Source organism: Mus caroli, chromosome 7 (genome assembly GCF_900094665.2).
Source record: "Mus caroli chromosome 7, CAROLI_EIJ_v1.1, whole genome shotgun sequence".
Lineage (NCBI taxonomy): Eukaryota > Metazoa > Chordata > Mammalia > Rodentia > Muridae > Mus > Mus caroli.
In genome coordinates, this window is record NC_034576.1 from 135175130 (window position 1) to 135189311 (window position 14182).

Sequence of the window (14182 nt, forward strand, 5' to 3'; positions counted from 1 at the left end):
GAGTCCAGGACAGCCAGGGCTACACAGAGAAACCCTGTCTCAAAAAACCAAAAAAAAAAAAAAAAAAAAAATTACATATAAATATTCTTATAGGGAATATTTTTAGCCCATTAAATATTTTGTAATTGTGTAGACATGAAAATGAATGTATTATTTAAATTTCTTATAGAGCTAGAGGAAGAATCTCCAATTATAAACTGGTCTTTGGAGTTGGCTACACGTTTGGACAGTAGACTATATGCACTTTGGAACCGGACTGCCGGAGATTGTTTACTTGACTCAGTACTACAAGCTACATGGGGCATTTATGACAAAGACTCGGTGCTTCGGAAAGCCCTGCATGACAGCCTGCATGACTGTTCACATTGGTGAGCTGACTGCCTTCCTTGTTTCAGTGTAGAGTGGGCTACTTTTCTCACATACAATTTTTTTAAATGTGTACAGGCATTTTGTCTGCATCTCTGTGTCTGTGCACCTTGTATATGTCTGGTACCCAAGGAAGCCAGAATATTTGATCCCTTGGAGCTGAAGTTACAGGCTGCATTGTGAGCCGTAGAGTGCTAGGAATCAACTCAGGTCCTCTGGAAGAGCAGCAAGTACTCTAAACTATTGAGCCGTCTCAGCCAGGTGTGGTAGTGCTCACCTTTAATCCTCGCACTTGAGAGGTAGAAGCAGGCAAATCTCTTGAGTTCAGGACAGCCAGGGCTACACAGAGAAACCCTGTCTCAAAAAACAGCAACAACAAAAACCCAACCAAACAAAAACTATTGAGCCATCTTCCTAGCCCTTACATAAAAAAGTTTTAAAGATGTATTTCTCCCCCCCCCCCGTCTGTCTGTCTGTCTGTCACATGCACTCACTTGTGTGTCAGTTCCTTCCTATACTATGGGGATGTGATTGGTTTGGTTTATGTGATGGCTCGCTCCCTCTGTCTTCCCTTCTCCTTCCTCCCTCCCCCCTCCCACCCCCAGATCTTATGAGTTTAATGTGATTGCCTTGTATAGTGGATATAGTCTCTGGTGCTGATGAAATATAGCTGGAATTTTATTGTGGTAAATCTTGTCATCTTACAAATCTTTGAAAAGTAGTTTGGATCAGGACATACTGGTGTACATCCCATGTAACTTGGGATGGAAGTGGCAAGAAGGCTACCTTTTGGCTATGTGTAAAGATCCTGTCTCAGATTTTTGCCCCACACAAAACCAGACATATCATCCAAGGCAGACTGCCTAAGGTAGTTTTCCTTTGGTAGTAATTGTCTTATCTTGCAAGGCTGAAAATAAATTGAGAATTTTAGTAGTTGATTCACTCTTTTCCCTAAATGAGAAAGTTTTATTTATTTTTTAATTCTTTAATTCTTAAGAGACATTTGTGGCTAATAATAGTAACTTTGGGATTTATTTTGTCTATTACTTAAAACTGGCAGTAGGGGATCTTCTCATATTTATATTTGAACTGTACTGAGTCATTTGAGATTCTGTTAGTCTAGTGCAGAGTGGGAAGAGGTAGAAAGAGCATGTAAATAGCTCAGTGGGGGCATTTTATTAGAGTTAGAAAACAGGAGATGCTTGTATCATTGTGGCATTGCAGCAGAACTTTCAGTTGTCTTGATTCTAATGTATAATTCAAGGTGAAGACCTAGAGCTGTTATCTCTGTTACGAGATACCTTTTCTTGGTATTTTAGAGTTCATATCAAAAGCTGGATTGAAAGCAAGGATCATAGAGCTATCCTTCCGGTATCTTGGGAATAGGGTCAGGCTAAAGAAAATGGGAAGAGATGGAGTGTTACTGTTATTGATTTGGGACTCAGTGACTAGTTCATTAAGCTCCACACATGACTGCTACCGTAGCAGAATGACAGTGGTGGGCAAACTTGGGTCCTGATCTAGGCTAGGAGGAGCCAACATATCACACTTGTATAGTTCCTTTAAAACTGCTCTTTGCTGAGTTGCTAATATGCATAGTCCAAAGTAACCAGGGTAGATTCTCTTCTGCCCTGTAAAATCCCTAGTGAAGCTGAGAAAGCAATGTTCTATTTTGTGAATCTGTGTCACTCTAGTTAGACTGTTTATATGTCTTTATGTGTTTGTAGCTGTGCAGTTCTGTTGGATACCTGTAATCTGAGCTGGCTGATGCTCTCGAGACTGAATATACAGTACTGTCCTTGCTTTGTTGTTGGGTTGGGTTTGGTTGGTTTGGTTTGGTTTTGTCTTAATGTCCCTTCCTGTTACTGCAATAAAATAACCTGGTGTTGTGTGACAGACTTCCTGGGGAGATGCAACACCGGTCTACTCAACTTAGAAAAGGGAGCTCCCAACAGATTGTGAACCAGCTTGATGAACCAATGAGTTTTATTGGGGGTGGGGGGGCTTACTTACCCAGCGTGGGTGGCAGCTTACAGAAACTGGAAACCTGGAGCACACTACACAGCTCACCAGGTTCTTTTCAGGTGGCTCAGTTGGTCTGAGCTTCTTATAGCCTGCTTCTTCCAGGCAACTAGGCGTGTCTCACTCCTCTCTTAGCAATCTTTACTGTTTATATTTTCTTGGGGAGATGAGGGTCTAATGAGTCTAGTTAGTTTCAGGGACTTTCTGAAGCTTTTTTGAGTTATGTGCTTACCTGTAGTATTCACCTCTCCTTAGAACATCCTGTTTTTTCACCTACCTGTAAACATCTCGTTTTAAATTTCCCTCCAAGATGAAAAATTACTCACCACAAAGGAAACTGTTTTACAATACCCTGAATAAAGCGATTTAAAGATTATTGGGCTCACATTCTAGATTACAGTCCATCGCTATGAGAACGTCAGGGTGGCAGGAGCTTGAAGCAGTCATCCATAGCCATGAGCAGACAGCAGTGGTCAGTGCATGCTCAGTCTCAGCTCTTCCACTCCATACAGTCCTGCTGTCCTGCCCAGGAGCTGCTGCTAAACACAGTGGGCAGGCAGGTCTTCCCAGCCCAATGAACATAATCAGTATAACTCCATACAGGCCAGCCTAGCCTTGAAGATCCTTCATTGAGTGAGCTTTGGTTCCTCAGCAACTCCAGATTGTGTCAAATTGGCAATTAAAACTGACACTATTTCATTGAAATATCTATCCAGTATCTCAGAAGAACAAGTTGGGATAATCTGTTAATAAAGGGGAAAAAATCATTAAGGGTCTTTTAGAATAATTACTGTTTATTTGGTAGTCATTTTAAGTTAGATTTTTCAGTATAGACTGCTACAAATTCTGTCTCAAGTAAAGATACATAAACACCTAGGCCTTCTCTGGATGCATACAGTTAATACTGGGTTGCCACAAATACTATACTCAAAATACTAAAAAGAAGACTAAAATGTTAAGTTCTAAGGCTGAATTTGTAATGTTTTCTAAAACAGTAGCTTTATTGAAGTACTATTTGCTCTAAAAAGTGTTGAAAGCATACTGTTCACTGTCTGTTATTTTACGTACATATGTAACACCCATCACTGCAGCAGAGTTAGAGAGCATTTATTACTGTCTGTTATTTTACGTACATATGTGACACCCGTCACTGCAGCAGAGTTAGAGAGCATTTATTCACCTCAAAAGAGAACTTGTGTCTCTTCTTCACTTCTTTCTGCTTCTTAGGCCCCAGCTGCAGGGAGTTATTCATCTGCTTCCTGTGCCTGTACATTTTTCTTGGACATTTCATGTAAATGGAGTCATAAAATATGTAGTCTATGATGGCAGCATATTCTGTAGTATAAACAAATATTGTTATTACCTGTAAACCAATGGAAGGACATTCGATTTATTTTCATTTTGGCTCTTACAGATAATTCTACTGTGACACATAAAATCTCTGTGGGACAAAATATTTTTATTTCATTAAATAATAGATTTGTGTAGGTACCTAAGAATGAAATTGTTGGATCATATAGTAAATCTATATATTTAACATTTTAACAAATGGCCAAACTATATTTTACAGTACCTGGACCCTTTTAAATTTCTGTCAACAATGTATTTGAAGTTCACATTTTTCACATCTTCACCAATACTTATTATCTGATTATGGCTTGTGAACATCACATGAAGTTGTATCTTTACTGTTACCTCATGGATGATGATACTGAATATTTTTTTCATGTGCTTATTGTTCATTTATACATCTTCTTTGTTGAAATACCTCTCTAATTTACCTAGCTTTTTCTAGTTACTTGGTTTTTGCTTCTCAGATCAGGGCTTCAGTGAAGCAAGCATCTACTACTGAGCTAGGCCCCAGCATTATATGGTCAATCTTCAAGAGTACTTTTTCTATTATGGATATACTTTCTGTGTCAGGTATCTCTTTAGATACATAATCTGTAAATGTTTTCTTCTATCTGTGGCTTATATTTTCTGGGACAAAGTCATTATTAGTTTTAATATGTAATTATTATTTTGTGTGTATGTATGGGTGTTTTGTCTGCAAGTATGTTTGTATACCATATGCATGAAGTATTCCTGGAGGCCAGAAAAGAGCATCGTATTCCCTGGGACTGGAATTAGAGATGCTTATGGGATGCCATGAGGGTGCTGAGGCTAGGACCTGGATCTTCTGCAAGAACACCCAATTCTCTTAACCACTGAGCCCACTCTAGCTTTAAAGTCGTGGTCATAATGACTGTCACTTGTCAGTATTTTTTTTTAATCAAACATGCTATTGTGTCATAGCTAACAACATCTTCTCTAGTTGAAGGCATGTGCTGGCTAGTGTTTTGTCGACTTGATATAAGTTCCCAAAGAATCATTTGGGAAGAAGGAATCTCAATTGAGAGAATGCCCCTACCAGATTGGCCTTTGGGCAAGCCTGTGGGAATTTTCATGTTTAATGATTGATATGGGTGAGCCCAACTCACTGGAAGTGTTGCCACCCCTGGGCAGGTGGTGCTTAGATGATATAAGAAAGCAGGCTGCAAGCCAGTAGGCCTCAATTCTCCTTGGCCTTCTTTCTGCCTTGAGTTCCCATCTTGATTTCCCCTTAATGATGAGGTGTGATTGAAAGTTAAAAGTTGCCTTTGGTTGTGGAGTTTTATCATAGCCATAGAAACCCAAAACCTGATCTAAGACAAGGCCGTAAACTCCTCTGTTTTTGTCTTTGGAGTTTTGTAATTTTAATTTTTGACATTAAGTATTTCATCCATTTATTATGAACTAACTTAATTCTGTAGAAATCTTAATTGTACAGTTTACTGAAAAGATTGTTCTCCATTCTGGGCAGTTTTGTTGAAAATTAACTGACTATAAGAGGTTTCTTACCTGAGCAGTGGTGCCTTTAATCCTAGCACTTGGGAGGCAGAGGCAGGCGGATTTCTGAGTTCGAGGCCAGCCTGGTTTACAGAGTGAATTTCAGGACAGCCAAGGCTATACAGAGAAACCCTGTCTAGAAGAAAAAGAAAAAAACAAAACAAAAAAGTTTGTTTGTTTTCTGGAGTCTTGTTTTTTCCCATCAGAAGTGTAAATCCTTTGACTTTGTACTTCCGTTTGAAGAATTTTTATTCTGAGTCCTTTAGACTTTTTTTTTTTTTTTGAATAAACTTTAGGATCCGCTTAACAATTTTTACAAAATGCTAGCCAGGATTTTGGTTGTATTCACAGAGAGACGTTGTAGATTAATGGCAGGGATATTGTCAGATATGATAGTTTTGAGTCTTAGAATCCATGGACAGGGACTTGATTTTTCAAAAATTAATCTAAACTTGCCTGGCACCACTTGGTTATACATTAGGTTTAGGCTGACTGTCTGTCCTTGTGTGCCCACTGTCTTCAGGGGCTGAGAATTTGGTCTTAGTCCCTGGGTATGATTATTTGAGCGTGTGTGGTGTAGAGAACTCTTAGCTTCCTGGAGTTTTGATTGTAGTCACTGCTTAATTTCTGGCTAATTTAGAGCTGTCTCATTAATAAATAACTTTAAGTACTAACCAAGAAATTTCTGGACCAGTGAGATTGTTCCACAAGTAAAAGAACTTGTAACCAAGCCCGACAACCTGGCTTTAATCTTCAGAACCCATGTGGAAGGAGAGAACCTACCCCTGAAAGTTGTTTTTTGACTCTATACACTATGGTTCATACACTCACACACATCAAATATAATACAACCATACACACACACACACACACACACACACACACACACACACAGAGAAATGTCTAACTATAAATCTTCAGTTTGAAAAAATGTTTGATATTTTTCTTAAGCTTTTTAAACTGTATATTTATTGCCCTTCAAATGTAGTGCTGTGACCACTAACCTATTGTGAAAAAGAAATGCTTTTTTTTTCAAAAACATGTTATTATATTAGAAACCCTCTTGAATATTTTGAATGTAAAAATACTTAAACTTGTTTTCAGATTTTTTTTTTTTAATTTTCGGGGCTGTCTTATAGTTTCAGAAGATCACCATGGCTGAGAGTATGGCAGCATGCAGGGAGACTTGTTGCTGGAGGAGTTGAGAGTTCTTCATCTTGATCTACAGGTAGCAGAAGGAGACTCTGTGCCACACTGGGCATATGAGCTTGAGCATATGAGACCTCAGAGCCTGCCCGCATTGTAATATCCTTCCTCCAGCCAGGCCACACCTCCTAATAATGCCAGTCTGTATGGGCCAAGCATTCACACACAGGAGTCAATGGGGCCACACCTTTGCAAACCACCACAAGCATCATGGTTTAGAAACTCAGAACTTTATAAGCTTATTAATTTTTATAAATAAAAATATGTATAAGCTTAGTTTATAAGCTTTATTAAATTACTTTAAAGATATAGTTAACTTTTTTCTGCCATAGCTTTCTTGTCTTTTATTTCTTGTCTCTGGATTTAAATGATTAGGAAGATGTGGTCTTTCAAATTTAAACGACTGTCCTTACTTCACACAGCTTTGCTGGTTTTTGTTCTGTTGTTTTTGTTTGGTTTTGTTATTGTTGTAGAAGACTGCATGACAGTTCTGGCAAAATTCTGGTCTTAAACTTTTAAAAATGTTAAGATTTGTTTCTGGACTTAAGAGATTTATGTGTCAGTCACTGTATCAATACCAGATTAGCTTTGCTGTTTGCATTTTTAGGTTCAGTTCCATGAGATCATTCATTCATTCACAGATGATTCTAATACTATCACTTTGGTAATTCCTTCAAGTGATCCTCCTAGTCCATGACATTCTAATTAGAATTGCAGCTGGTCACCTTGGCTGGTATGGAACTTGGAGGTCTCCTGTCTCAGCCCCCATAGACTAGGATCACAGGTGTACACTGCCATACCCAGTCTTTGTTTCTAATTTTATACCTAATATAAACTTATTTTGAGTTGTTTGCCTAAATTATGTGAAGACATCTTATAGGTTATTAAATAAAAGAAGGAATTGATTTTCTAGTTAAAGTAACTTTTATTTTAGATTATCATATAATCATGAGATCTTATTGACAGAAAGAACTCTCAGGGGGTGATACATGTCTTGGCCTTTTGATGTGAGGGAGGCCTTAAATAGCCCAAACCAGCCTAAACCTTTCTACATTCTTGATTCTTCTAATGTCTACCTCCCAAATGTTGGTTGGGATTACAAGCATGTCTAGGACCCATGTGATCTTGATATTCTTAAGACAATGATGGGAAGTTTCAGAGGCATTGTCTTTACACAGTGATACATCATTGAAGAAATAAGGCATCTTTGTGTCTTATACCTCAAATGACATTTTGACCATCTTCTTTGTTTTTGCATCAGAGTCTCACTGAATAGCCTAGGCTGACTGCAAATTCTGTAGTGCTAAGATTATAGGTGTGGGCTACCATGGCTATAGATACTATTAAATAACAATAAAACTGTTTTCTTCACTCTTTTAGAGTTAATTAGATAGGTAGTGAATTTTGCTAACAGAATGTAGGCATTAATATCCTGAGAGAAATTGCCAAAGTTCTACTTCTCATGATTCTGTTTGCCTTTTGCTTGCCAGGTTTTACACTCGCTGGAAAGACTGGGAATCGTGGTATTCCCAGAGCTTTGGTTTACATTTTTCACTGAGGGAAGAACAATGGCAAGAAGACTGGGCATTCATACTCTCTCTAGCTAGTCAGGTAAGACTGCATCAAGCTTTTTCGGTTTTGTCTTTGTTTGAAAGAGAAGAGGGGTAATCCACACACTCTTGAGTTCTTCAGGCTGATCAGACCATGCTTAAAGCTGGCAGTCAACTTAGCTTTTAACAGACAGTAGTCAATACCTATCACTGTAGAACTCTGCTGCATAAATAATTGAGGCTAACAGCCATCAAAAACAAGTTCTCATTCTTCTTAATATCAGACAGTGACAATATGCCATCTTACCTCCACTAGCTTCAGCTGTTGAGTTCAGGCTCACACTGTAGGGAATTAAAGGATGGAACTGAACAGTCAGTCATGGTGTTAGAAATTGACATTCTTTAGATCGTTCCTTCATGACTGCATTCATGTGTTATAGATTAAGAGGAAAAAAAGCAAGCACAGTCTAGCTTACTTTGAACAAATGACCATTTGTCTAACCAGGTTCTTTGAACCCTGATACAGTAAGTTCCTTTTGTTGGACCATTTGTGGTGAAATTGTGCAACAGTGTCCCCTGTGGCCATGTGATTAGAGTGGCTGTAGTTGGAGGGTGAACTCCAACTGGTTAATGTTGCCTTTTAACTTTGTACACAGTAAAGCTGTCTTCAGAACTTGATAGTAAAATGTCACTTTATAAAGTGTTCCTTGCTATCTCAACCTGTTTCCTGAGATTGGAGAGTAAATGCTAAGATTGGATAGCAAGGGATACCTCAAAATCATTGTCTATATCTGTTCTGTTCATGAGTTTGGATATGAACAGAGTAACTTAGACAGAGACTTAGATTTCTATTATAATTCCATTGGACTTTGCTATTTGTCGAGTTAGTTTCTTTAATTAGACAAGACTTTCTTCTTGGAAGTGGATTGAAAGAGTACACTGAAGATAGTAATTTTTACACAGCAGTTTTTGAGACTGATAATAAATGCTTTTAAGAAAAATTCTCTTTTCTTTTTTTTATGTGTGTACAGCCTGGAGCAAGTTTGGAACAGACACACATTTTTGTACTTGCACATATTCTTAGACGACCAATTATAGTTTATGGAGTAAAATATTATAAGAGTTTCCGGGGAGAAACTTTAGGATATACTCGGTTTCAAGGTAAGCCATTCCTCAAGAACACCCTAGTTGTCTTGTTTACAATGATTATATAGCTGTGGCCTCAAAGGAAAAAAATATGGGGAGGAGGGTCAGAGCAGCTTCTGTACTTCAGGAGGTAGAAACAGTGGGTGTGGGTGTGGGTGGTTGGCCAGGCACTTGCTCCTTGTGCTCTTTCTTTTTCCAGGAGTTTATCTGCCTTTGTTGTGGGAACAGAGTTTTTGTTGGAAAAGTCCAATTGCTCTGGGCTATACAAGGGGCCACTTCTCTGCTTTGGTTGCCATGGAGAACGATGGCTATGGCAACCGAGGTGCTGGTGCTAATCTGAACACTGATGATGATGTCACCATCACATTTTTGCCTCTGGTTGACAGTGAAAGGAAGCTCCTCCATGTGCACTTCCTGTCTGCTCAGGAGGTAAGTAGCGTGCTGTCCTGTTACCTGAGGTAGTGGCCTTACATCAGGAGCCCCCAGATGTGATGGCGCCTGTCGTGCACTCCTATACTTGGGAATGACAGTAAGCACGAGAGAGTTTGACTTGTGCCTTAAATATAGAGAGAGCTGTTAGTCTTGACAGATTTCTAAGATTTTTTTTTTTTTGAGCGTTTTTTTATTCCTTGCTGTGTAGAGTATGGCCTTGAATTTCAGCCCCTCTATCTGGGGTTAAAAGGCCTGCCTGTGTTACCACTCCCGGGTAGAGTTGAGAGGGCGTGGGGCAAGGAGCTGAGGGTACATATAAGGCAGTGGCAGCAGTGTAGACCAGCCAGAGAGGAAGTGAGGATGTATAAAAGATACCCAGGAAGCCCATGGTCTGGAAAATGATTGGCTATTTATTATGTATTCTAGTAATTCCCACAAACACGAGCAGTGTCAAGGAAAAGAGTAGCCCATGACGTGTACAGTTCAGCCCAGATGTAGTTTACCCAGCAGACTTACCTTGTCACGTCTGAAGCTGAGACCCTTCTCTTGGTATTTTTCTGAAGGGCATGTCAAATAATTTAACCTTCTAGGGTGTTTTCTTAGACTTTTGTGAAGAAGGCTGTTTCCTCATTTAATTCCAACACAAAAACCTTCTGGGTTTTACTGATAAAACTGAGAAAAGGTTGCAGTTGGGGTGGAGACAGTTGTTTGCTTTTTCATTATCGCAGGAGCTGCCAGTTATTTCTACCAAGTGCCTGACATACTGTGTGACTTGCCTTTTCCTTGTGTTCCTTTAAAAGCTAGGTAATGAGGAGCAGCAAGAGAAACTGCTCAGAGAGTGGCTGGACTGCTGTGTGACAGAAGGGGGAGTTCTAGTGGCCATGCAGAAAAGCTCTCGGCGGAGAAACCACCCCTTGGTCACACAAATGGTAGAAAAATGGCTTGACCGCTACAGACAGATCCGGCCTTGTACATCCCTGTCTGATGGAGAGGAAGACGAGGATGATGAGGATGAATGAGAACAAACACCTAAGGAGAACAAAAGACCAAGGCATCAGGTCTGAGGTGGCCTCAAAGTTAGTGTGGTATCCTAAACAGAATATGCAGCATGGAGCGAGCCATACCCTGCCGGACCTGCTCCCAGTTACCTTTCTGTCCCACACTCACTGGAGAGAACCGAGTGCGTCTGCATGAGGAGATGGAGAACTTCGGTTGAACGACAGTTTGTAAAAAAGAAAAAAAAAAAAAGAAAAAAGAAAAAAAATAACCTAATTTTATTGACAGAACTTTTTTTTCTTTCAAATTGTAAATCTGTCTATGAATGTAACGCATGTGGTTGTTTGAGAAGTTGTGTACTAGGAAAAGTGCACCAGCATCTTCATGTTACTGAGACCATTTTCCCAGCATGGGCACTCATAAACAGCACATAGCAGACAGACCAGTGAGATGCTCTCTCCTTAGCACCTGACATCCTGCTCCCACCACACAAGACCCATTTCCCATTGTTTTAGAGATTTGGAAACTTTGTACAAATTATTCACGGCAAGATAAAAATAAACAAGCCTTTATTTTATTAATAATTTAGTTCCTGTTGTGCCCAATGAAAGTAAAAAAAAAAAAAAAAAAAAAAATCAAACCCTTAGGAACAAACTACAAGAAAAACTACCAAGCTTTTGGAGTGAACTTAACATAAACAGTGTCTCTTGTTTTTGAAGAGGGTTTTAGTTTCTGTTGTTTTCAATTTTTCCGATTTGCCCCTTTCATTATTTAGGTATTTGTTTGGAAGAGTGCCCTGTAAAGGGGGTTCTTACTCGACTCTGGGCAGGTGCATTTGTGCACTTCTTCCCTGGATGGATGGATGGAAAGGGAGCAGGCCCACTCATCTCTGGGTGGGTTCTGTGACAGTCACTTCGACTCAACCTGTTCTGTTCCCAGGCGGCCATGCAGACAGTCTTCAGATACTTCCTGTCTNTGTCACCTCTGCTCTAAGCAGATCCTGTATTAAGGGCATGCCTTTGGTTAGGCTGATTGGGAATACAGTTCAGTACAGAATAAAGATTTTTAAAATGCAGTAAGGTGGTCAATGCATTGTATGATCAGTTTCTGTGTAGTCTGAGAATTTTTGCATGTTGGTTAGTTGTAGCATTATTTAAAGTTAAAACCATACTTTTTAGAAAAAAAATTTATGGAGAGTGTTAATTGACCACTTCAGGTATATGTTAGTACTGGGTAAACATTTCTGACCTCCTCAGGCACACAACACATAGTGTCCTGATAAGCACTTAGACTGATGTGGCAAGCAAGCAGTTGCAAAGTAGCAAATACACATTTCCTCTTTTCCTCCCCTTTAATGAAAAGGCTGTGAAACCTTGAAATCTTGTTTTTCTGATGAGATGGTATTAAAGTGTATACAACTTTTAAGTTTGCTGGAATACTAAAAAGAAAAAACTTATGAGCTGTTATGTCTTTAGTTCTCTCTCTCTCTCTTGTGAACACTTAGTAAAAAGGTGTTCCCAGGATGAAAGATCATTTATGCTGCATGCTAAAACCAGAAAGTAATTTTCACAGTAGGTGACTCCATATAAATGAATTGTGGTAACAATACTGGTAAATGTTACTGTTCCAGTAGTTAGTGTTTTTCTACAAATTGACTATTTCATTTTCATTTTGATCAGTGAATGATAACCAAGTCAATAGAAGGCTGTCATTCTAAGTACTTAGCATCCATAGCATCTAGAATAGCTGATCTCCGTGTGTAGAGTTGATTTTTCAGGAGGCAGAGATCCAGTTAAGCAACACCTTCCTCCCAAATAAGCCAGAGAGAGCTGAGAGGGTAAAACTGGTCTCTAGGTGCATCTAGAGTGTTGTATCCAAACCTTGTGGTACAGAGTCAGGCTCAGGATTGAGCCTTGTTCTGCATATTGTCGATTCTTGAGTGTCCTTTCCTGAGTTCCCTCTGTATTTATGTTATTTATTTATTTATTTATGACCAGTGACCCTGACCACACATAATTTGGTAGGTGCCCATTCTTCCCTGTGGGAAAGAATTAAAGAAGGCTCCATTTCTTGGACTCTTTAAGATAGGAATGGGGCTTTCATTAGTTTCTCTAGCAGACTGCTGGCTGTGAAATGGCCAACCCCTTTGGGAAATCAGCGCTATGGTAAGCTCTTGAACTAAACCAAGAAAGTGTAATGCCGTCCTTTGTAAAAGATTATACATGGCTGGGTGGCAGGTATAGTATCTTCAGATGGACTGGACAGTAGGACTTTTATAACTATGTGGACTTTATGGTTCTTTTTCTAGGGTGAGACCAGTACTTTGTTTTTATCCTGATGTTGTCGTTCCTTGTAGTCAGTTTATAATCATTTCTAAAGGACTGTTTGAGCAACCACAATCTAATTAAACAAAACCTAGGCACACCATGAATTCAGATCTGACTTTCTGTCTCTCACTGTTAGGTTTACTACACTAGACATAACAAATGTTAAGTAAAATACTGCTGTGTAGATGGTTGGGGCCTCTCTTTCACAGTCACTGACAAGATCTGTGATACTGAAGGTAGCATTCTCCATGTGAGCTCATTTTATAGGCCTCCTAAAAAGAAGGCAGCCAGGCAGGCTTACATTGTAAGACACCTCATTCTCTCAGGAGCAGGAACCTTGGAATTGTGAGCATTGAGTGCTACGTTAGAAGGTAAGTAGTACAAGTGGAAGTTTTCAGTCACTTTATAAATATTAGGTTATTCCCTCCTCCCCCAAACAAAGAGGTCACATCTACATTTGGGCATATTAAAATCAAAATTCTAAAAATTAACCAGTTTCTGGAATTGACTTCACTCCAAAGCACTGCCTCATCTTCAGGATAGCCTACCTAATTTGGACTTCTGTGAGATAAGACACTGTTACCACAAGAGTTGGAAACTGACTGACTGACAGTGTCAAGGGCTAGCTTTTACATAGGTGAGATGTAAATGTACATCTCAAGGGCTAGCTTTTACATAGGTGAGATGTACTTAAATGTCAGGACTTAAAAGAAATTTTAATTACTTTTTATTGAAAACTGCACTGAATGCTAAAATGTCCACCTTTACAATAAACAAATACAGTAACGATAACTCACACTAAAACAAAACATACTTCTGATAGCCATTATTTTTCTGTTTGGGACAGTTTAAAGTTTTTTTTTTTCTTTTGTGTCACAAAAACAGGAATGTACCTATACAAAGGCTCAAAATAGGCCATCTTTAAAAACAAAANGGCAATGATTCACAAAAGACTATGAATAGAACATGTAACTAGCTGATACAAATCTAATAGGATTTGTTAAAATCAGTCACATCTAATAGCACATCTGAAGTGTTCTTGTATAAAATATCACGTGAAGAAAAGAATTTATNAATGTCTAAAAAAGTGGGTTTGTTCATAGACAATCTGACAAGTTACCATAAAAAGTGTTTCCTGAGACATAAGGAAATGCAACATTATTCTTCTTGAACCCTTCTCGTCCAAGACTTTCCACTCAATAAAATAGCTGAGGATCTGAAACTGAGAAAATAGATTTGAGTACAAACAGCTTGTGAAACTTAATACTT

The 14182-nt window shown here is 39.0% G+C and overlaps 1 protein-coding gene across 3 annotated transcripts in view; it reads left to right on the forward strand.

Annotated features, from left to right (window-relative positions):
• Positions 1 to 11661, forward strand: part of Zranb1 (zinc finger RANBP2-type containing 1) — a 54720-nt gene extending 43059 nt beyond the window's left edge. For all 3 annotated transcript variants that reach the window (XM_021169126.2, XM_021169127.2, XM_029479543.1), the window contains 5 exons: positions 170 to 368; positions 7953 to 8073; positions 9044 to 9173; positions 9358 to 9587; positions 10391 to 11661. In XM_021169126.2, coding sequence (XP_021024785.1) covers positions 170 to 368; positions 7953 to 8073; positions 9044 to 9173; positions 9358 to 9587; positions 10391 to 10609 — 899 coding nt within the window. In that variant the 3' untranslated portion in view covers positions 10610 to 11661. The remainder of the gene's footprint in view (positions 1 to 169; positions 369 to 7952; positions 8074 to 9043; positions 9174 to 9357; positions 9588 to 10390) is intronic.
• Positions 11662 to 14182: the final 2521 nt, after the last annotated feature.